At 37.1% G+C, this 22,326-nt stretch overlaps 1 protein-coding gene across 5 annotated transcripts in view; it reads left to right on the top strand.

Annotated features, from left to right (window-relative positions):
* The window catches only part of ZDHHC20 (zinc finger DHHC-type palmitoyltransferase 20), a 72,577-nt gene that overhangs the window by 15,265 nt on the left and 34,986 nt on the right, over positions 1-22,326 (top strand). For 3 of the 5 annotated variants that reach the window (XM_045844941.1, XM_045844945.1, XM_045844944.1), the window contains exons 2-5: positions 1,317-1,343; positions 6,597-6,700; positions 18,898-19,018; positions 21,958-22,027. In XM_045844941.1, coding sequence (XP_045700897.1) covers positions 1,317-1,343; positions 6,597-6,700; positions 18,898-19,018; positions 21,958-22,027 — 322 coding nt within the window. Of the gene's footprint in view, positions 1-1,316; positions 1,344-6,565; positions 6,701-18,897; positions 19,019-21,957; positions 22,028-22,326 lie in introns of all 5 variants that reach the window. The other 2 variants (XM_045844942.1, XM_045844943.1) reach the window with 1 other exon arrangement.

The raw sequence follows: 22,326 nt of genomic DNA, 5'->3' as shown, positions 1-22,326 counted from the left end.
ATTAATGGAACCCCCACACAATGGAGGCTTGTGCAGTGCTGTACAAACAAGCCATGGTTGTGTCTATGTACTCACATGTAATGATAAAAAAAAAAAAAAAGCAAAGTGTGGAATGATTTATAAATGGAGAGATTGGAAATAACAGGGCAGGTAAAAGTAGCTTTACAATTGTGAGTATGTGAAACAGGGTTTATTCTTGTATTATTAATTATTGTATTATCATCCATACAAACACCTGTAAACCTACTTTTGCCCCACCATGTATATACTTACATGCTTATTTTGCTAAAAGAAAATATAAGAAGGATAAAACAAATACTAATAAAAATGATTACTTGGAATGAGGAATGAAAGCCAGGCCTTTCTGAGTACGTTTTTATATTACTTTGACTTTTAAACCATTGACATTTTATGCATATTGAAAAAATAAAATTAAAACAAAGAGAGAAAAAAGCAAACTGTAAAATCTGAAATCATGATAAATGAACTTAGTTTATTAAATTATTTCTTGTTTTCTTCTTTTGTTTTTTCTTTTGTTTGTTTTTTTATTTGCTAATCTGAGAGAGAAGAGGAAGAGAGAGAGACAGAAGCAACGATTTGTTGTTCTACTCATTTATACACTCATTGGTTGCTTCCTGTATATGCCCTCACTGGGCATCGAACCAGCAACCTTGGTGCATCAGGATGATGCTGTAACCAACTGAGCTACCTGGCCTGGGCCTCAAGTGACTTTTGAACATAGTACTCCTTAGTGGGATGTAGTTTAAAGCCAAAACCAAATGAAATGAAAAAGCTGCAAAGAAATACACTAGTATGCAGTTTTAAAACTATTTTATTTACATTTTAGGATAAGCCAAATTAAGTAAATTAATTGGGAACTAAGATCTTCATTGTAAAAGCAAAGAGATGCAAATATTATGCCAAAGAAATTGAGGAAAAACTCTATAGAGGTACATGATAGACTAATTAAGTAACTATGAGTGTCACAGAGGAGTCCTGTTCAAGGTAGCACCAAGGAAACAGCTAAAGAAACAGCACAACTATAACCGTATGGATACACCTAAAATGAACAAAGTTGTGAAAGAAATGTTTAATGTAATTGCAGTGTCAATGATGAAGAAGAATCTGAGTTTTAGCAATTTAGTGTTTTTAGTATGTTTTAGAGTATGTAATTCTGAAGTTGCATTAGTGTTTACATTTTATAACTAAACTTTATTTTTATGAAAATGATATTAAGATGAATAGTCAACCTGTGATAAAATTTATGTACAAGATGTTTAAAGTACATTAATTCACTATTTTTTCTTCTGTTCTAGTTACTCTTTCTGGAAATGGAGAAAATGGTAAGGTACTTTTAGTCTCAATTTAAGTAGACTACTTAAGGTATCATAATTACAACCCACATTCTTTTTATTTAGTGATGACTATGTGTTTTTGTTTTCAGAAAGACAATATATATTTTTTAAGTTTAGGTAGTTAAAATGAGATGTCATACTGTGTTCATTTCTATATATTCAATATTTTCTTCTTTGCATTATTTATATAAATTAAAATAGTTGTTATTTTGTAAGGCATCTGGTACCCAAACTTTGTTGATGTACATATTTCTGCCTTGTGTGTTCTTTAGAACTCTATAATAATAGTTCAAGGATATTAACTATTTAGGGCGGAAGAAGGGATTTTATTTTCTATTGTTTATACATTTGTTAAAAATTGTACTTTAGTACTCACAGACATTTAGTTAAATAGACTGTAAATTTGTAAATTGTATTACTGGTTCATTTTGAAAGGGAATTAAAAGTTTTTATCATGACTAGTCAAAGACAGTGACTAGAGGGAAAAATATTTGCTCAGAGTTCACTGAGATAAAATAAAATTTTAGGTATAGTGAGACAGATTTCAGGAATAAAATTTGATGATTTAAGATACAGAAAAGGCATGAACTATGTAAATCTCAAGATGGCTTTGAATCTCATTTCTCAGTAACAGAATAAACAGACTCAATCTTGGTAGATTTGTTTTTCTTCCTTTAAATCAAAACTGTGTCCCATATATTGAATGAGCACATACAGAAAGCAAAGAATTTCTGAAGTTCTTACAACAGAACTTTTAATTTGTATCTTGATTTCTTGGGACTGTTTTCCCCATGTCTTCCAAAGAGTCTTTTGATGAAGTTGTTTGCTTGCTTGGTTTGTCTTTAATTCAGTTACAGGTAATTTATGAATCAGGCTTTTTGATTTATAGGTTCCTTTTTTCTTTCAGCTTTGATTTAATTTGCTTAGTTAACTTACTTTATATATTTCTTCCAGCACATATGTGTGCACAGAAGTTTGTTATGGGCAATCACATTAATTCAAGCTTGTTTAAAAGCAGTATTTTCTATTTTTTACATCATAATTTTGATGCCAGAGTGGGGAGTCCCACATGGGAACTCCATACCCAAGCCAAGAAGAATTTAAGATTCAAGTCAGATAAGAGGTTAAAGTGGAAAAGCAGGTTGGTTTTATTGAGAAGAGGGAACAAGCAAGAAAACCCATTCCATAGACAGAGTAGTGGACTCTTCTCACTAAAGAAGGAAGAGAGGCCTCAACTGTATCTGGAGGTTGAGCTTATATCTGTTTGTAGTTTCTGTGGAAAATTGCTGGTATGGGAAAATAGAAAGTAGAAAGAGGTTGAGATTAATTTTGACCTTTACAAGGTATATTTTGTGGTGTTGTGTTCTCCCTTTATGGTATGGGTAAACAATAAGGTATGAGTGAGTAGCTATTAATCAATCTTAGGCAGGAATTTTCTTTGTCAAGAGGCTCCTCATGGTCTGCTTGCATTTCTAGTCAGGCAGGTTCTGTGTCAGGCAGCATGTAGCAGGCCCCTGACTTACATGGGCTGTGAAAGAACTCACAAAGTGAAGATACAGAGAGCAAAGTTTTTATTTTTACTTTCCCAAGGAAGGGAAAGGGCTAGGTGTGGAGAAATGCACCAGCCCCAGGAGGTTAGGGCTTTGGGCACTTATTAGGTAATGGGGTGGTCGTAGAGCAGGAGGTTTCAGTTGGGCTGCAACTTGTTTCGAAGGCAGAGGGTCCTGTTTAGATGGTTGTAGTCTGGTATATCCTGTTTCATAAGTTCCTAGAGTTTCTGCACCTTTAGGGGGCTTCTAGTAATTTTCTAGTTCTGAGGATAAAGTCTCTAAAACAGTTAGGGTCAGTCATGCTTTATAGGGTCCAGCTAGCTCTGGGAAAGAAGATCTGAAAAAGGGGCTTGTGTCCTATTAAGTACTTACTATATTTCAGGCATTATGCTGAGAGATGTACCTAGGTTTTGTAAGTGAGAGTTACGGGTTCTTAAAGCAAAAGCCATTTTGTTTTTGTTCTTATGGAGAGCAGAAATATTCTAAAATTGTGTTAAATGTTTTTAGGCTATATTGTTTTACATTCTAGCTTTAATTGTAAGTAACTAAATGGTCAAGAGGTTTACGGTAACTATAGGCTACCATTTATTTCAAAGCTATACAATAGTGTATAGATGAGGATTGACAAACTTGACTGAATGTCAGGCCAGGCACAAATAAAGTACAGTGAGTTAGGTGAAGATGACAGTTGGTTGTAACATTAGGAGACTGAGCTCCAGCATGCTTTTCCAAAGGAAGAACAAAGAATGGTATTGAATCTACTGAGTGGACCATGGGATTCAACGTGGAGGGAGCTGAGATGATACAAAATGCAATTTGAAAAAACAGTATTTTTAGTGAGGATGACAATCAATTTTAATGGAAGTGAAAAGAAAGCAAATTTGAAAATAGAAGGAGGTTGTAGTTAGGACTTTATCTTGGCATCAAATGTTGGCTTTAAAGTAGGCTGTGATCACTGTTGTTGCCTGAGGTAAACCAGTGTGGAAATAGGTTCTTGCTAAGTTGCAGGAAATGAATTTTGGGGACTCACACATAGGAGGATTTGAACAGTAGTAGTAGCAAGATTTAGTGGAAGGGCACACAGGACATAGATGCCCCTGAAGAGGGTGCTATACTGTGTCTTCCACAACCTGGTGGCTCAGTGCTGTGTTACTTCAGAAGTCCAGGCTCTGGGGTCACAGTCCCAAACTTGTCCCCACTGAGTCCAGGAGGAAAGTCAGGGCTCAGAGCTGCAGTGCCATTAACCCGGGATCCAAGACTCCAGTAGTCCAGCATAGTCTCTGTTCCCATCTGGTCCCCAAGGCTGCTGCAGAAAGAGAGTGTGTATGTGAGACTTGGGCCTTGTTAAGCTTTGATTATATTTCCGTGAGTTTGGGAAGGAGTAAATTTTCTTTCAAACTACACAATCTCTTTCCTGGATCTTCCCGGGCCTCTGCTGGTACCTCCTGCTATCCAACCCATTTCCTAGGTTTTTCTCTTCCCCTTTATGGTCGCTATTTTTGCTCCTATTGCACATACCTCAGCAAAGGAATTTTCCCTGTTTATTCTCCTCCTCCCCAGTCCCTGCAAACTGATGGATTGTTCTCCCAGGGAGACTGGAAAGCTGGTCTTTCCTGTCTGCTCCAAAATTAACATCCCTTTGGTGGAGGATAGGGCTCTCATGTGGGGTGTCTGTGAAGCATTAGCCTCCTGACTTAGACAGGCTTAGCCAGTTTTGCTTCTCTTTGGTTAATACCTAACTAGCTGCCTATGCTAACACTATGATGATGGTTCAAGAAGTGAAGGAAAATGCAACTTTAAGTATGTCATAGTGAAAAGAACCTTGGATTTTTATCAAGCAGATACGGGTTTGAAATCTGGGTTTCTCATTTAGTAGCTAAATGAAACTGGGCAAGAGATTAAATACCTGACACTTAGTTTTTACCTTTGTAAACTGAAAGAATATCTTACCAGACTGTTGTAAGGGTTAGAAATAAGGTCTTATTATATGCCATCTCTTAGACTTTCAGTGGCAAAAGTGATGATTTGAATAACTATGGTCAGATATGGTTACTAGGAAGTCCCAGAGTTTTAGAATGAATTCACTAGTTACATAGATGGAGTTAACTTCCCCGGAATTTCACTGCCAAGGGGTGGGGGAATAAGCAACACATTTTATACTGCCAACTGAGATGGGTTGGAAGTGAGAGAGACTGGACTTGGGAGACCAATTGACTTTTGCATTAATCCAAGTGAAATAAGCAACAGTTTATGAACTATTGCACTGGCAGTGAAAGTAATGAAAAGTTTACTTTGAAAGAGATTTTAGGAGCTAGAATTTGAAGTATTTTTTACTGATAAGCTTTAGGATGTGAGGAGCCATTGAGTCCTGGCTTCCTGTAGGCTTCTTTCCTGTCTCCTGGACCAGGATAATTGCAATAGAAAATGCTGGGGTCCAAGAAGTTGTCACTTTTTAATTGAAAAAGAACATTTTTAAAACCAAAAACATAAGGAAAAATAACCTCAGACCATAGGAAGAACAGTACTTTGAACTGAAAACATGTTAGCTCTATAAAAGCTTTACCATGTTATTGCTAGTATTTTTCATTTCACTGTAGATCAATGAAAACTTTTATTAGTCTTTCATTTTGGGAAATGCTGACAAAGAGAATACAAACAAGAACCACCTTTTGAAAAGGAATTAAGATGCCTGGAAAGTAATAATAACCAGTATTTATTGAGGATTTATTATGTGCCAGGCACTGTCCTAAGTGTTTTGCATTTATTAGTTCATCAATATTAAGCAACTAACTTTAATGTATCGAGTGAAGTGGTTTAATTAAAGTCTGAGTAAATTAATTGGAGAGTAGAGTATGAGGGTGTAATGAATTCTAGAGGTAATGGAGAAGGCTTTTGTGGAAAAAATAGTGTATTTGACCTGAACTTTAAAACACTTTTAAAACTTACACTTTGTTTTTCAGTGGGTTTGTGGTATTAAGTTTCAAACTTAGAAATTAAGCACCTGGTAGATAGTTTTTGCTTCTTGTGGAAACTAGTCCCATTTCTTCCAAATAGAAAAACTACAGAACCCAACATAAAGCTTTAAGTTATTTCAGTGAGTTTAATATTTGGAGATAAAGATGGTGGAGTGTTACCCTAATCCACATGGGAAACAGTTATGGCAGAAATTCAAAGTGGCTAAAAATTTTTTATCCTGTGTTGAAAAGGACAATAAAATTTTTAATACCTTTTCTGAACAATCCAGGGATTGAGTTTTTCTGATGTACTGATTATTTGCTGTGATAGGAACTTCTTTTATTTATTTTTACTTCATAGTTTATTGGATTTAGTGTTCATTGTAATGGAATCTGTTTCAAGTCATTTAAAGTCTAACTCTTAGGAAAAGCTTTGAAATGCCATCAGTTAAAGAGGTGTTTTCAACTTAATCTTCAGCAGCTTAATAAAATCAAGTCTCATCTCAGACCAGTCTTATACTACTTATAAACTAGAATGATAACCCTTAAAAACAAAACGTTCCTTCATACCTGTAACTTTACCTCATGCAGGTAAAGGACCTAATGTATTTGATGTCTTTAGTATGTTTTAATTTTTTTTGTTAGATTAAACCTCTTGACCCTAAATATTGTGTTTTAATGTCGTGCTTTTTCCTGTTTTCACCAGGATTCAATGAAATGTTGTTTTTATTTACCAGGAAAGGCCGTTGTTTACCTTGTGGCTTTCCATCTGTTCTTTGTTATGTTTGTATGGTCCTATTGGATGACAATTTTCACCTCTCACGCTTCCCCCTCCAAAGAGGTAAATTTAATGTTGGTAAATTGCCAAATGTTATAATTAATTATGGAATTATTTTCCCTATGTTATCTTTGTTAAAACTTTATTACATGATTACATTTGTTCTGTCTCCATTCATTAAAGTGCTTGTTAATTCTGCATTGTAGATGTGATCATCAGCCTTTTCTCAGATAGAGCCCCATGAACATAGCATAAAGATTAATGATCTGTTAAAGTTTAGCTGTACTAATATTCCTCTGCCATGTTACATTTTCTTAAATTAAAGATATACTTTATTATCACTGGAGTAAAAAATTTTAAGGGACAGAATAGAGTTAAGAAAATGGGGTTTGGTTTTAGAAACCTTTTAACATTTATATTTTCTCAGGCCTGAACAAATATGCTATAACTAAAGAGAGTGATTTGATTATGAGAACAAATTGTCTAGGCTGTTGCTTGTTACACCTTAATTTGGCCAGTTGAAGGTTCCACCTGGAAAATAAGGTGACTGAACACTCATGTGGGGCAAGTTTCAAGACCAGTGTCTCTCTCTTGCCTTGACATCACCTGAATTCTCCTTTACGTACAATTTAGTATAGCTAGATGGTTAAGAATATATTCCCTAGGGTTAGGGTCATCCGAGTTTGGTTTTTCCTCTGTAACACATTGCGTAATGACTCTGAGCCTCAGTTTCTCATCGGAAAATCAAGTTAATAATGGTGCCTGTCTCTATAGGATATTTGTGAATTAAGTGAGATTCACTGATGTAAGACTTTTAATATAGTACCTGCTACATGGTTAGCACTCAGATATTAGTGATGATGATAATGTACTTATTTCTGTTAATATTAAATTCATTAAAAATTATAGACTAGATATTTAAAAATACCAACTTCCATTTAACTTTTTATAGAAGAACATATATGCAGAAAAGTCTGTGTACCATTAAGTGTACACTTGATGAATTTTCACAGATTGAACATACTTGAGTATCTACCACCCAGGTCAGGAGCAGAACATTATCAGCTTCCCATAGCCTCATACTCCCTTCCACTCACCCACTTCATGGGAAGCCACTCCAGTAGCACTGATTGGTTTTGTTTGCCTGGTTTTATACTTCACATAAATGGAGTCATACAGGACACATGCTTGTGTGTGTGGCTTCTTTTAGTAACATCCTATTTGTGAGATTTGTCCATGTTGTATACAGCTGTGAATCACTCATTCTCATTGCTTATATTTAGTTGAGGTCTGTAACATAGTTAATGTGCCTCGTGTGATATTTGGTGGGCACAGACACCTGGGTAGCTTCCAGGTTAAGGTCACTACAAATAGGGCTGCTGTGAACCTACTAGTACACAGACAAATACACGCACACATGCCTATGTGCATACATATATAGTTCTTTTGGGTAGATGGCTAGGGGTAGAATCTCTGGATCATAAGTTGTAAATACATTGATCATTAGTAGATAATGTGAAACATTTTTGCCCATTTTTTCTTATTCTTTGCTTTTGTTTTAAGGGGTTTTATAAACTTTCAATAAATCTTAGTGTTTCTTCAAATATATTCTTCAGGCATTTGATAATAATCAACCCTTAGAGTTATGCCATCCATATCTTAATGCTTTAAGTTGAAAAGGACCTGATTTTATTTAATCAATTATGGTCTTGATGGCTATTGAAAACATAGCATGCATGAGAGTTTAGTTCTCATTACAGGAAATAAAAAATAGAATAGGAAAAGCAATTGATAATACTTTTGAAAAGCAGTATAGTATAGAGGCTAACAACTCAGACTAGCTCCAGACTGTCGGGTTCAACTCTTATCTCTACCACTGAGCAGCTGTGTGATGGCAGAGACTTTGCTTAGCTGTCTGTAGCTCAGACCTCTTCTCTGTAAAATGAGGATGACAATAGTACATATCTGTGGGATTGTTGTAAGGCTTGAGTCAACTAATAATATATGTGATTAATAAATTGATAATAATACATAATTAATATTGTATATAAAGTGCTTTAAAGAATGCCTAGCACACAGTAAATGCCATCTAAATGTCATTGTCTTTTGTGGTAGTTGGTTTTTGGCACATTGTACCCATTTAGCCTTCTGCCTAGGGCTTAAGCCTTTGTAGCCACTGCTTCCCTATTTCTGCAAGTTTAGCTGCCTGCCCAGTTCTACATCTGGGGACCCTGCTGGGCATGGCTTACCTTCCTTGTCATGGCTCTATTATAGAGTATTGAAATTGCCTGTTTTACTTGTATGTATCACCCTATTAAACTTTCAGCTTTTTGAGGGAAGGGATCATTTCTATAATGTTCTCCACTGTATTCCTCTCCCCACTTTTTAGCACATAGTTGGTATTCAGTAATTACTGAATGAATGAATTATTAAGTCATTAAGGGCTAGCTAAACTAAGCTGCCTTGACAAACAAGAACAGGATTTTAAGTTTCTCTTTCTAAGCATACAGTGTGCTCACTGAGATACTCTGTAAGTAATTACAAATCTGTATTTAATTATGTAATCTTGTAATTACAAATAATTACATAATCATAAATTGTGATAAATTTAGAAAAAGAACTTCATGTGGTAGAGCATAACAGTAGAAGCTATTATTTTAAAAATCTATTTTAGATAGTGTGATCAAAGAAGTCTTCTCTGAAGAAGTGACAATTAAACAGAGAGCTTTGTTTTGTTTTTTTGAGATTTTACTTATTTATTTTTGAATAAAGGGGAAGGGAGGGAAAAAGTGAGGGAGAGAAACATTGATGTGAGAAAGAAACACCAATTGGCTGTCTCTTGCACTTGCCCCAACTGGGGACTGAACCCGCAACCAAGGTAGGTACCCTGACTGGAAGTTGAACCAGAGGCCTTTCACTCTGCAGGACGATGCCCAACCAACTGAATCACACCAGTCAGGGTGAGACCTTTTTTGTTTATTGCTGTGTCCTCATTACCTGAAATCAGACCTAGTGTATAATGGACAGATTGCTAAATACATGAATGAATGAATGAATGGTAAGGAGGAGACAGCATATGAAAAGCTGGTAGGCATCTTCCATCACAAAGTATCATCTTTCCAAAAAGAAAATATGTTTCTATCATTTTTCTGGCAACCCTTCAGAGGTTCTCAATCAGCTACAAGATGAATGACCTGCTCATTTACATGGTACACAAGACGCTTCATGAACTAACTTCATCTGCATTCCTTTTTCCTGAAATCCAGCACTTAAGTAATGTAGTATTGCTTTGAACATACTGTTTTTGTGTCTTTGTGCTTCCTATACCATATTCTTTTTGGCAAGATTCTCTTTCCCTTTCTGTCTTCCTGAAAGATTCCTGTTATCTCTCAAAACCCAGCTTAGATACCAGTTCTTTCAGGTAACTGTCATTAACAAACACCTACCCTCCAAAGGAGCTTTTGTCTTACCTTGTAAAGTTAATGTATTTGTTTGCTGATTTGTAATTTGCAGTTCTTTGTTTACATGGCTTAACCTTTCTACTAGACTGCATGAATATACTTTTGAAGGCAAGGTCTATATTTTTATTGGTCTTTAGGTCCCTGAACCTGGGACGGTACAAACTCTTAATTGGTTTTTAATATATATTTAAGAAAATGTTTTAAAGATTTTATTTATTTATTTATTTATTTATTTATTTTTAGAGAGAAGGGCAGGGAGGGAGAAAAGAGGGAGAGAAACATCAATGTGTGATTGCCTCTCACATGCCCCCAAATGGGGACCTGGCCTGCCACCCAGTCATGTGCCCTGACTGGGAATTGAACCAGCGACCCTTTGACTCACAGGCCAGCACTAAATTTGCTGAGCCACACTAGCCATGGCTTAATTAAGGAACTTATTTAAAAATTGAATCTAAAGAGAGAAAGAGGGGAAAGAGAGAAAACCATTGATTTGTTTTTTTGTTTTGTTTTTTTTTTTTAATTTTTGAAGATTAAAAGATTAAAAGATTGACTTTTTTAAAGATTTTATTTATTTATTTTTAGAGAGGGAAGGGAGGGAGAAAGAGAGAGAGAGAGAGAAACATCAATGTGCGGTTGCTGGAGGTCATGGCCTACAACCCAGGCATGTACCCTGACTGGGAATCGAACTTGCGACACTTTGGTTGGCAGCCCACACTCAATCCACTGAGCTACGGCAGCCAGGGCTAACCATTGATTTGTTGTTCCACTTACTTATGCATTCCTTGGTTGACTCGTGTGTGTCCTGACCAGGCATTAGACCTGCAGCTTTGGCGTATTGGAACGACACTCTAACCAACTGACTACCCAGCCAAGGCAATATATATTTAAATCGAATTGTCTGAACACTGAATTTAAAATGACATTTTATAGTTTGAATTCTGTTTGGTAGCTTTTAATGGAAAACAGAATTCTAGTAATAATTTCAAAATTCTAATTCATTTTAAACTTTGTTTTATTCCATGCTTCATTTAAAATTCTGGCATCTCTTTAAATTTTCATTTGATTTAAGCTTTTCATAATTTATGACCTTAGTTCTAAAGGAAAAATAATGATGTTGAGGCCTGGAATACTATGGCAGGTTACAAATAGGACAGCCCATAAAAATTTGTTCAGATTTTACAAGGAAATCAAAATTTGGTTACAACATCTCCTATCCAGATATGTATTTAATGTCATGTTACTGGCATTGGGGTTCTTAGGTTCCCCAAGATAGAAATCAAGAGGAAACCCCAGGAAAATTTCCAGACAGAAATATTTTTTTATTGATTGATTTTTAGGGCAAGAGAGGGAGAGAGGAAGGGGAAGAGGGAGGGGGGGAGAGAGAGAGAGAACAAGAGAAACATCAATTTGTTACTGTACTTATTAATACATTCATTGGTGGCTTCTTGTATGTGCCTTGACTAGAGGTGAACCTGCAACCTTGACATATCAGGACAATGCTCTAACCAACTGAGTTACTTAGCCAGGGTCACACAGATTTTTTTTTTAATTACTTTTTAAATTTTTAGTACCGTATCATATTAGTTTAAGGTGTACAACCTAGTGATTAGATATTTATAAGATGATTACCCTGATAAATCTAGTACCCACCTGGCACCATACATAGTTATTAAAATATTATTGACCATATTCCCTATGTTGTACTTTACATCCCCATGACTGTTCTGTAACTACCAATTTGTACTTCTTAATCCCTTCACCATTTTTTGCCCATCACCCCCAACCCACCTTCAACTGGCAACCATCAAAATGTTCTCTGTATCTGTGAGTCTGTTTCTATTCTGCTTGTTTGTGTATTTTGTTTCTCAGATTCCACATACAAGTTTATATTTGTCTTCTTCTGTCTGACTTATTTCACTCAGCACAATTTCTTCTAGGTCTATCCATGTTGTTACAGATGGCAGGATTTCATTCTTTTTATGGCTGAGTCATATTCCATTGTATACGTGCACCACTTCTTTTTTATCCAGTCAACTATTAATGGACACTTAGGTTGCTTCTACATCTTGGTTACAAAATAATGCTGCAATGAGTATATAGATGTATATGCCTTTTTGATATAGTATTTGGGTTTTGTTAGATAAATACCCAGAAGTGGAATTTCTGGGTCCTTCTTTGTCTCTTGTTATAGCCTTTGTTTTAAAGTCTATTTTGTCTGGTATAAGTATTGCTACCACACATTTCTTTTTGTTTCCATTTTCACAAAATATTTTTTTCCATCCCTTTACTTTCAGTCTGTGAGTATCTTTCAATCCGAAGTGAGTCTCTTCTAGACAGCATAGGCGTCTTGTTATCCATTCATCCACCATATGTCTTTTGATTGGAGCATTTATCCATTTGCATTTAAAGTAATTGTTGAAAGATATGTGTTTATTGCCATTTTGTTATTTATATATTTAACCTTTTTTCTTCTTCTTAAAGAAGACCCTTTATCATTTCTTATAATACTGCTTTGGTGGTAATGAACTAACTCCTTTAGCTTTTTCTTTTCTGGGAAGCTCTCTAAATGTCCTTTGATTTCAAATGATAGCTTTGCTAGGTCTAGAAATCTTGGTTGGAGGTCCTTGCTTTTCATCACTTTGAGTATTTCTTGCCAGTCCCTTCTGGCCCGCAAAGTTTCTGTTGAGAAATGAGTCTTATGAGAGCTCCCTTATAGGTAACTAACTGTCCTTCTCTCACTGCTTTTAAGATTCATTCTCTCTGTCTTTAACCTTTGACTTTTTAATTATGATGTGTCTTGGTGTCAACCTCTTTGTGTTCATCTTGTTTGGGACTTTCTGTGATTCCTTAGACTATATGTCTCCTTTACCAAGTTAGGGAAATTTTTCTGTCATTGCATTTTCTAATAGGTTTTTAATTCCTTGCCCTCTCTCTTCTCCTTCCATGACCCACAATAATGCAAAATTTTTGGTTATCCTTGAAGTTTTCCCAGAGGCTCCTTATACTATCCTCACTTTTTTGGATTTTTTTTCTTTTTCTGTTCTGATAAAGTGTTTTTTTGCTTCCTTGTGTTCCATATGGATGATTTGTTCTTGGCATCATACACTCTACTGTTGAATCCCTATAAATTATTCTTCATTTTAGTGTATCCGTTATTTCTGACTGGTTCTATTTTATGCTGTTGAAGTTCTCACTAAGTTCATTGAGCATTCTTATGACCAGTGTTTTGAGCTCTGCATCTCCATTTTGTTTAGTTCTTTTTTCTTGAGTTTTATTGTGTTCTTTCTTTGGGCCATGTTTCTTTGTCTCCTCATTTTGGTTTCCTCCTTGTGTTTGAATCAGGTACAGCTGCTGGTGGGGTGGTAGGTAGGGTGGCCTTATGTATTAAGTAGGGTGGCCTTATGTATTATAGTTGTGTCCTTTGGGGCCTAGTGCAGGGGTGTCAAGCTCATTTTCACCAGGGGCCACATTAGCCTCATGGTTGCCTTCAAAGGGCCAAATATAATTTTAGGACTGTATAAATATAACTACTCCTTAACAGTTAATCAGGAGCTCAGTGCTGCTGTCAGGTAGAAACAAGGTGCTGGGCTGGATAAAAAAAGGTGGAGGGCTGGATTCAGCCCTTGGGCCTTGTGTTTGCCACCTGTGGCTTAGTGGCACTGCTTTCCTGTTTATCAGAGCTGGGTGCTCATGTGAGCTGTATGCACCCTCCTTTTGGAGTTGAACCTTGATTGCTGTTGGCATGTCAATGAGAAGGATTTATTTCCAGGCCAATTGGCTTCCAGGACTGGCTGTGGATGATTGTTGAGGATCTGCTGTGTAGCAGTCAACCCCATGGACCAGGACTCTCTTCAGGGGGCTCTGGTGCCCACTGAGTCAGACCCTTGCATATGTTGCTTGTGGAGGTGGTTGTATGGTGCTTTGACATGGTCTAAAGCTGTCCAGCAGGTGCACTAACTCTGGATCATCTTGAGAGGTGGAGGCCCAGTTCAGCTGCCTAAGTCCTGCTCAGGGCCAGTGGATATGACCTACAAAGCTATCTATTGGCTGCTACTTATGCTGGGATTGGCAGCTGCTGCTACTGCCAGGCCCGGGGTCACAGCAACAGGTATGGAGTACACAGGGACTAGATGCTGCGTGCTTGAGAGATATTAGGAAAATCTGAAGCATGAGCCAAGATAGGCTGTGTGTGTGAAAAAGCCACAGGAAATGACGTAGGTGGGCCCACAATTTGAGTGGGGCGGGGTCTCTGGGAATCAGCAGGGTGGGGAGAACAGTGTGAGCTAGGTTGATGGAGGCTCAGATATGGTGTCCACCTGCTGCTTCTATGTGGGGAGGGCTCAGCAAAAGAACAGTGGCTTCTGTCAGCACTTCTGGGAGAAAGTTGCCCCTCTAGCCCTCATACTGATGTCAGACAATTCAGTTCCTCCTCCTGTGTACCCATATGAAACTTTTTTAAAAAGATTTTATTAATTTATTTTTAGAGAGAGGGGAAGGGAAGGAGAAAAAAGGAGAAAAACATCAGTGTGTGATTGCCTCTCACATGCCCCCTACTAGGGACCTGGCCTGAAACTCAGGCATGTACCCTGACTGGGAATAGAACTAGCAACTCTTTGGTTTGCAAGCTGGCACTCAATCCACTGAACCACACCACCCATGGCCCCATATGAAACTTTTTGAGTGTTGCCTTAATGCTGGACCTCAGAGCGAGTGAGATCATCAGCAAGTTTATGCACAGGCCCTTTAAGAGGAACACCTGGGACATCAGGAGTCCTCAGCCTCACTCAACCACAATCTTTGTTTTATACAGCCAGAAGTTATGGGAAGTGCTCTTCCCAGCAGTGGAACCCTATTCTGGGGAGATGCATAATGTGGGGCTGGGACACCTCACTCCTCAGGGTGTGACAAAGTAAGTAGTCAGTACAAGTTGCTGGAGAAGGCAGGGGACAGGGAGAAAAAACCCCAAGGTGGAATTGAAGATTAAAAGCAGTTAACGCTCCAGAGGGAGATTCTCCAAGGCAGACAAGCAGCTCGTGACTCAGCAGAAGGAAGCTTGTACCGAGTATGCATGGCTTAAGACTTTGCCCCCTTGCTAATAAACATGTCAGCTGGAAGAGGGGAAAAGGCAAATATGGCTGACACTGGGCCTTATTGGTTGAAAAGCTGGATATTCCCACTGGTTTTCAGTGTATATGGGATTTGGGGAGAGGCCTTTTAAACAGAAGGTGGGCAGAAGCTTGGCTCTTGGCCTCTGGGCCTCTTGTCCTTTTGTCTTCTTGGGCCCTCTTGCTTTCCTCACACCCCTGGTTGGAGAGTGCTCAGGGCTTATGCCTTGCGTGTTTGGAAGCCAGCTCCGGGAGGCATGGTCCCTTGCTGGGATGTGTCCTTCACTGGACTCTAGCCCTTGGGATGCTACAACCCATTGCAGCATGGCATATGGGTCCTGGGCTACTTCTACTCTTTCTCACCCTGAGATTAGCTCACAGAGGCCTAAGCTGGGAAATTCCTTGTGGATGGAGCTTCCCCTGCACGACTGTCTGGAGTGTTCTGGCAGCACACCCTAGACCCTGAGAGAGATCAAGCTGCTATGCAGTGATGGCCATCCTGGCTCCAGAGAGAGAGAGAGAGCCCAGAGCTGTAGAGATGGAGACCCATTTGAGTAATAACCTTGGGCTACAGATAAGCAATAATGGGGAACTTCTGGACATGGATTTAGACATTAATCTTCCTGAAGGTGGTTGGTTTTCTGTGCTTTACGGGAAAGGTTGGCTTGGTGAGCTCAGAGCAGGAATGGCCCCCTCAAATTGGGAACCCTGTTAATAAAAACCTATTTCTTTACTAACAAATCTTTGTTCCCTGCTTATACATGGAGACAACAAGTGGCTGGAGCCCATGTTGCCCAGTTACAAGGGGAGACCTCCACAGACAACCTATCCTTTGTGACCTTTAACTGCCATACATGGGCATGTGACCAGTCTGTTCTGCATCTTTACCTTTTTTACCAGTTTTGTAGTGGCTTCTTCATCATATCCATAGTTGTAGGACTTCTGTTTAGCTAGGTTTCAGGAGGTTCTGAATGACGGTTGTTTTGTATTTTAGTTATGGTTTTGATGTGTTTGTGGGAGGAGGTGAGTACATCAATTACCTACTCTGCCATCTTGACCAGAAGCCTCCCTGGCCAGATTTTATTAGGTTTATGCTTGAGCACAAGAGAGACAGTAAGTTTCTTTTCTTTTCTTTTTTTCTTTTCTTTTCTTTTCTTTTCTTTTCTTCTTTCCCTCCCTCCCTCCCTCCCTTCCTTCCTGGTTTCTGGTTTTCTTTCTTTTCTTTTTAAGATTTTATTTATTTATTTTTAGAGAGGGGAAGGCAGGGAGAAAGAGAGGGAGAGAAACATCAATGTGTGGTTGCCTCTCATGTGCCCCCAACTGGGGACCAGGCCAGCAACCTAGGCATGTACCCTGACTAGGAATCCAACTGGCGACTATTTGGTTCATAAGTCACTACTCAATCCACTGAGCCACACCAGCCAGGGCAGGAAAGGTCCTTTAAACTGGGCTCTGCTTGGCTGCTTTTATAAGCTGGGGACAGAGTGGACTTGTATGAAAAGACAAACTTTTTGAAAAAGGTGGGCTTGTGGAATTTTCTGTTTCAGAGTCTATCTACTTCCTCCTCTGTCAGATTGCTTAACATCCGTCTTTGCCCCCTGGGCTGTGAGGGCCAAAATATCGAACTGTTTGTTACCACCATCCCAGGAAGGTGGAATAGCAGTCAACACTTCATCAGCCAGCTGCACATGAGAATGCTAGTTATTGCATCTGCAGTTAGAAGGGAAATAAAAGTAGGTACCTCTGTATTTCTGAGTAGGGAGTAAAAGATGGTATTTTACAGTCTGGATTTCTTTCTGGCCACCTGGTGTCCTTGTGGTCCCAAACCTAGGTCCTTTTCTCTCAGTCATACTATAAGATTTTTATTCTCTACTTATAAATGTTTCAAAGACATGGACTTGCAGGGAAGAACTTTTTAACAAGTTATAATTCCTTTTAAGATAATGGGCCATCTTGCAAAATAGGTAAGTATTTCTGTACCTGAAAAATTCAAGAGGGCCTAGATCTTGGAAAGGTGGTCTGAAGATTCCTGCCTACCTAGGTTAAAGTGACCTTAAGTCTCAAGTGTATGATCAGGGGAAATGTCTCTGACTTCTTTCTGTCCTCTCTATGTAACTTATTATTTTTTATAAGTAATTTGGGATTGCTTGTACCATCAAGATTGGATTGAGGGAGCCAGACCCAGTAACCTAAATAGACACTTCCATTTTGTGGTGTTTCAGTCTAGTTAGAGCAATAGTCTGTGAAAAGCAACAGCATGTATTTTACATCAGCAGTACTGGAGGAAACATGCTAGAGCTCGAACTCAAAAGACTTGAATTTAATTACCAGCTCTGCCAGTAATTGTGCAGTCTCAGACAGTAACCTGAGCCTATTGGGATCAGTTTCCTCGACCACAGCTCGCTCTTCTATGCCAAACTAATGCCTTATTTATAATAGAATAGGCTACATTGATAAGCTAATACTGTTGTTGATGATAAGGCATCAAGAATATATGGAATTTAACCCCCCCATGTGGTTCAGCTGAAGCATTGTCCTGTAAACTGGAAGTTGTGAATTCAATTCCTAGTTATGGCAAATACTTAGGTAGCAGGTTCGATTCCCAGTTGAGGCATGTATGAGAGGCAACCAATCGATGTTTCTGTTTTACATTGATGTTTCTTGCTCTCTCCCTCACTTCATCTCTCTTTAAAATCAATGGGCATGTCCTCAGGTGAAGATCAAAAAAAATTTTTTTTAAAGTGTGGGGAGTTTTGGTATTTGAGCTAACAGGCAGACCAAAATATGTAAATATAAAAAGATAAAATTCCAGACATTATTCCTTAGGTGTTTTTGAGCAAAACTGTATAGGTAAATAAAAATTGAGGAATAGTATTGTTAACATATAAAGCATAATCAAAAGCAAGTCTCAAGCCATTTTTAGTTATAAAAAAACTTTTGTGAAATAAACACTGATAGAAACATAAAGCTCCTGGTTACATGGAATAGAATCATAAAACTGGAGTTCCTTAAGGTACTAGGATGACATCAAAAGAAGAATAACGGAAGTCCTTTGTAGGGAAAATGCTATTTAAGAGATGCATATAGTTATATGCAAGTTATATTATGGGAATAAAAACTTAAATGAAAACTAGAAACAACTCCATAAAGGAGTCTTTGCTTGAGAAAAAGAGACTCCTATTGTTGCCTTGACTGTCCTTAATAATTCTGGAGACAGTAGTCCTATTTGGCTAGCTTTTTAAAAGCTAAAACAGAGTAGTAAAAGAATGACTTTTACTCATTGGGACATTTGGCCAGAAAAGAGTAGGACCCCAAGGTTTGTGATTTAGTCTTGTAGTCAAAGCAAATGAATCCATAGACATTTTTTCAAAAATTAAAAATCTTGACACTTAACTTTCAAACACCAAAATTTTCATTACCTTTTTGATGGAGGAATTTTTCTCTTTAAAAAAAAACAAGATGCAAAATATTTAGTTCATGTTCTTTGTTGTTATTATTAAATAGAAAACATTTTTAATATGTCAGGTATAAATTTTATTAAAATGTACTTATCTTAAAGAAATTCAAAGAAAAGTTTTGCCTTTGTAAAGAAAATTTTGGCTTTTTTTTCTATTATGAATAAACTTTGTTTTTATGAATGTAATAGTTCATAATTATGGGATTAAAAAATTAATAATTATTTCTGCTTTTATAGTTCTACTTGTCCAATTCTGAAAGGGAACATTATGAAAAAGAATTCAGCCAAGAACGACAACAAGAAATTTTGAGAAGAACAGCCAGGGGTTTACCTATCTATACCACGTCAGGCTCAAGGAGTAAGAAAAATTAATCTTAACCTTTCCTGCTCAAATAATTTTTATAATATGGTCATTCCTGCCAAGATATATTTATGTGATTTGACTGTTAAATGGATATTGTAATTCCACAAATAACATGGGCAGGAACAAGATTTCCCCGTGTTTGTATCTTCTGTGGTATTGTAGATATAGATGTGTACATATATTGATAGATTTTTTTAAGAGGCTCTCCTTAATGTGAGTCTCTTTTCTTTGCATGTTCTTTCTTTTCCAACTTAATCTTTATGACTAAAAGCTTCAGTTATTATTCTTAGTAAACTATCATTTGGAAATTTGGGTTTGAATTTTAATATTGTGTGTCCTCACCAAGTAACTTTTTAAAAATCAAGAATGTGCTAACTTGAAAAGGAGAGAAGTAAGACACAAAGGGATAAAAAACTTGTTCAGAGTTATAAAGCTAATATCAGAGAGCCAGAATTTGAACTTAGGTTTTTGTGGTCCCGAAGTTGTTGGTATGTCTACTGTCCCACTGCCTCCATTGAGAGATATGTGAGTACAGTAGCAGCTTCCTTTTCTCAAGGGTAGTCTTATGATAGGGGTGAAACTATGAATCAACAAAGTGTTCATTTAAATACAGGAAGTTGTTTTAATTATGTATTATATAACTCATTAATTCATTCAAATGCTAGATAATAGTAATAACTAACAATTATTCTGTTCTAAGTGCTTTATGTGCATGAACTCATTTAAACTTCACAACAGTCCTGTGAGGGTGATACTGTTGTATACACTTTATAGAATAGGAAACAGAAATGCTGAAGGGCTTAAGTACTCAATAACTATTTCAAGGTCAGACAGATATATGGGAGAAAACAGGTTTAGATTGAAGAACTCTGGCTTCAGAACCCACCATGCTTGTCAATTCCAAGGGAAAATAAAAGTACTTCTTTTTTGTATAGTTATATACACATTGTGAGTTTTTAAAAGTATAAAGTTTGCACAAGATTTTGGAGGGTATATTTGACCAAGTTTTTAATTTTTTTATGCACTTATTGCTGTCCTTTCTGCATAACTGGTATATTGCTATATGAAATGAAAACATGGATTTCAGATCAAACCTCAACTTTCCATTACTAATACAGTGAAAGTCACTTAAACTTTCTAAGCCCTAGTTTCCTCACTTTAAAATTAGGATAATAATATCTACCTCTCTGGGTTAGTGGAAGTATTAAATGAGATTCATAAATGAGATAAGCACTTAGTATGGATCTTTGTACGTAATAAATTGTCAGTAAATGATATCTAATTTAAAATAATCCTTTTTTATATTTAATTATGAAAGGTCTGGTTTACAATAATTGTTAGTAATTATAGTTCTGCAGATTAGATATTTTTAACCCAGGGTCTAAGAGTTCAGAGAATTTATGAAGCCCTGAGATTATACACAAAATTTTGGGTCATTTTTCAAGTAACCTATTCATAGCAAGAGCATCTGATTTTAATTGCAGTATATGTGCCCCAAAGAGTTAGGAGGCATGATGTAAAACTTTTACCCTTAAAGCTTTACTACTTTTCATTATTGCTAATGTCTGTCCTCTAATCTGAACAATACCCTTTATGTATTGAACACTACACTAGAAATCATTCTAAGCACTTTATTGGTGATTGTTTAATCCTCAGAACAACTCTGGGTGAAATGGGTGCTGCACTTGTCCCCATTTCATAGTTGAAGACATAGGGTGTAGTGAGGTATCCAGCATCCCCAATGGCCAGGTCTGGGACTTGTGCCTTATGTTCTCACTACTGGCAAATCCTGCTCTGGGGAAGCATTTTATACTGGATTTCAACTGCTTAGAATCTCAAATGCTGGAGCTTTTTGTTTCTTTTTTCTTATTATAGAAGCACTACACATTCATCTTTAAATAACAAAACTACAGAATACATGTTACAGAAAATCGACCCTTTATAGACTAGAGATCATTGAAAGTAATGGAGCTGCCTTCACAGAGAGGATTTGGGGGCCCAAGTACCAGGGTGGGACCTTCTCACTGAATTCTTCTTTGTGCTTTTTCAAGCCATGTGGACATACCATTATCTATTCAGGAAACATAATGTATCTTTATAAACCTTCTCCCCTCCAGTCTTGATTCAACCAGCAGTTATCTCTAGCTTTGTCCCATACTGTTTCTCTCTGTCAGCTCCACTAACGCATTGTCCTTATCCACTTTTCTTTTTTGTCTTTTTCTCTGCCTGGAATGATTATTTTCTCCTCTCTAAATCCAGTTTAAAGTTTTAATTCACTATGCACCTCTGTTAAGCTTCTATTCATTTTTAACGAGAAGTGATTTAGAAAGTCTTCTTGGAACATCTCAAATTTCTACCTGGTAGACTACAAGTCACTGCCTTTTAGTTAACAATGTCCATCTCACCTCATTAACTTTATCTAAGCGTCTGGCAGCCAAGAGTTCCCCCAGGTCTCTAACACAGTGTTTCACTAACCAGGCATCAGGAGATATCTGTGGAGTAAATCTGTTCCTGGGTGTTCTCCATTATGGCTGTTTGTACACTTTTTAATCTCTCTGGTTTTCTCTCCCTCACTATCTTTTCCCATCATAGAGTCTAACTTTATATTTTATTAGAAATAATAATTTTATTATACTTACTGCTTAATTGAGAATCTGATATATTCTAGAAGGTTTCATTTTAATCTGAAAAGTAGTTCATTACACTTGGTATATTTTGCACTTACAGAAGAGGGAAGTGAGGCTTTTAGAAAGTGAATTGCTACCCCAAGGTCACCAGCTAGTCAGTGGGAGAATTAGTATCAAACCTGATGACAAAATAACTACTTGTCAATTTTCCCAGAGTTATTTATAAAAGAAATGAAAGAAAATTTTATAGTCAAATTCACTGACCTTGTACATTCTCAACAACTTCCTTTTAATTCTTAAATGTAGCCATCAGGTACTGTGAAAGATGTCAGTTGATTAAACCTGACCGTGCGCATCATTGCTCAGCATGTGACATGTAAGTGTTACCCTCATTTGCTTCCCTTTACCCCCAGCATTGGAAATTGGTGACAGGAGAAAAAGGAAAGAAACATTTTATATGCTTTATACTTAGCAAAAAACACTTCATCCTCTCCCATTATTTGCTACACACGTGGGCTAACATAAATATTTCCATAAGCTAGAATGTGCTTTGGAGTAGTCTTTGATAATAGTTCCTATAGTAGTCAGTGGAATTTTCTTTAAATGTATTTTTTATGTTCACGCTTAACATAATATTGATGAACAAGTAATAACCCCCTTAAGAATATTTTTTCC

This window comes from Phyllostomus hastatus, unplaced genomic scaffold (assembly GCF_019186645.2).
Source record: "Phyllostomus hastatus isolate PE091 unplaced genomic scaffold, TTU_PhHast_1.1 phas_contig_41, whole genome shotgun sequence".
In the NCBI taxonomy this organism is placed as follows: Eukaryota; Metazoa; Chordata; class Mammalia; order Chiroptera; family Phyllostomidae; genus Phyllostomus; species Phyllostomus hastatus.
Note: the sequence above shows the minus strand (reverse complement) of the source record. Positions and strands in the feature narration are given on the sequence as shown.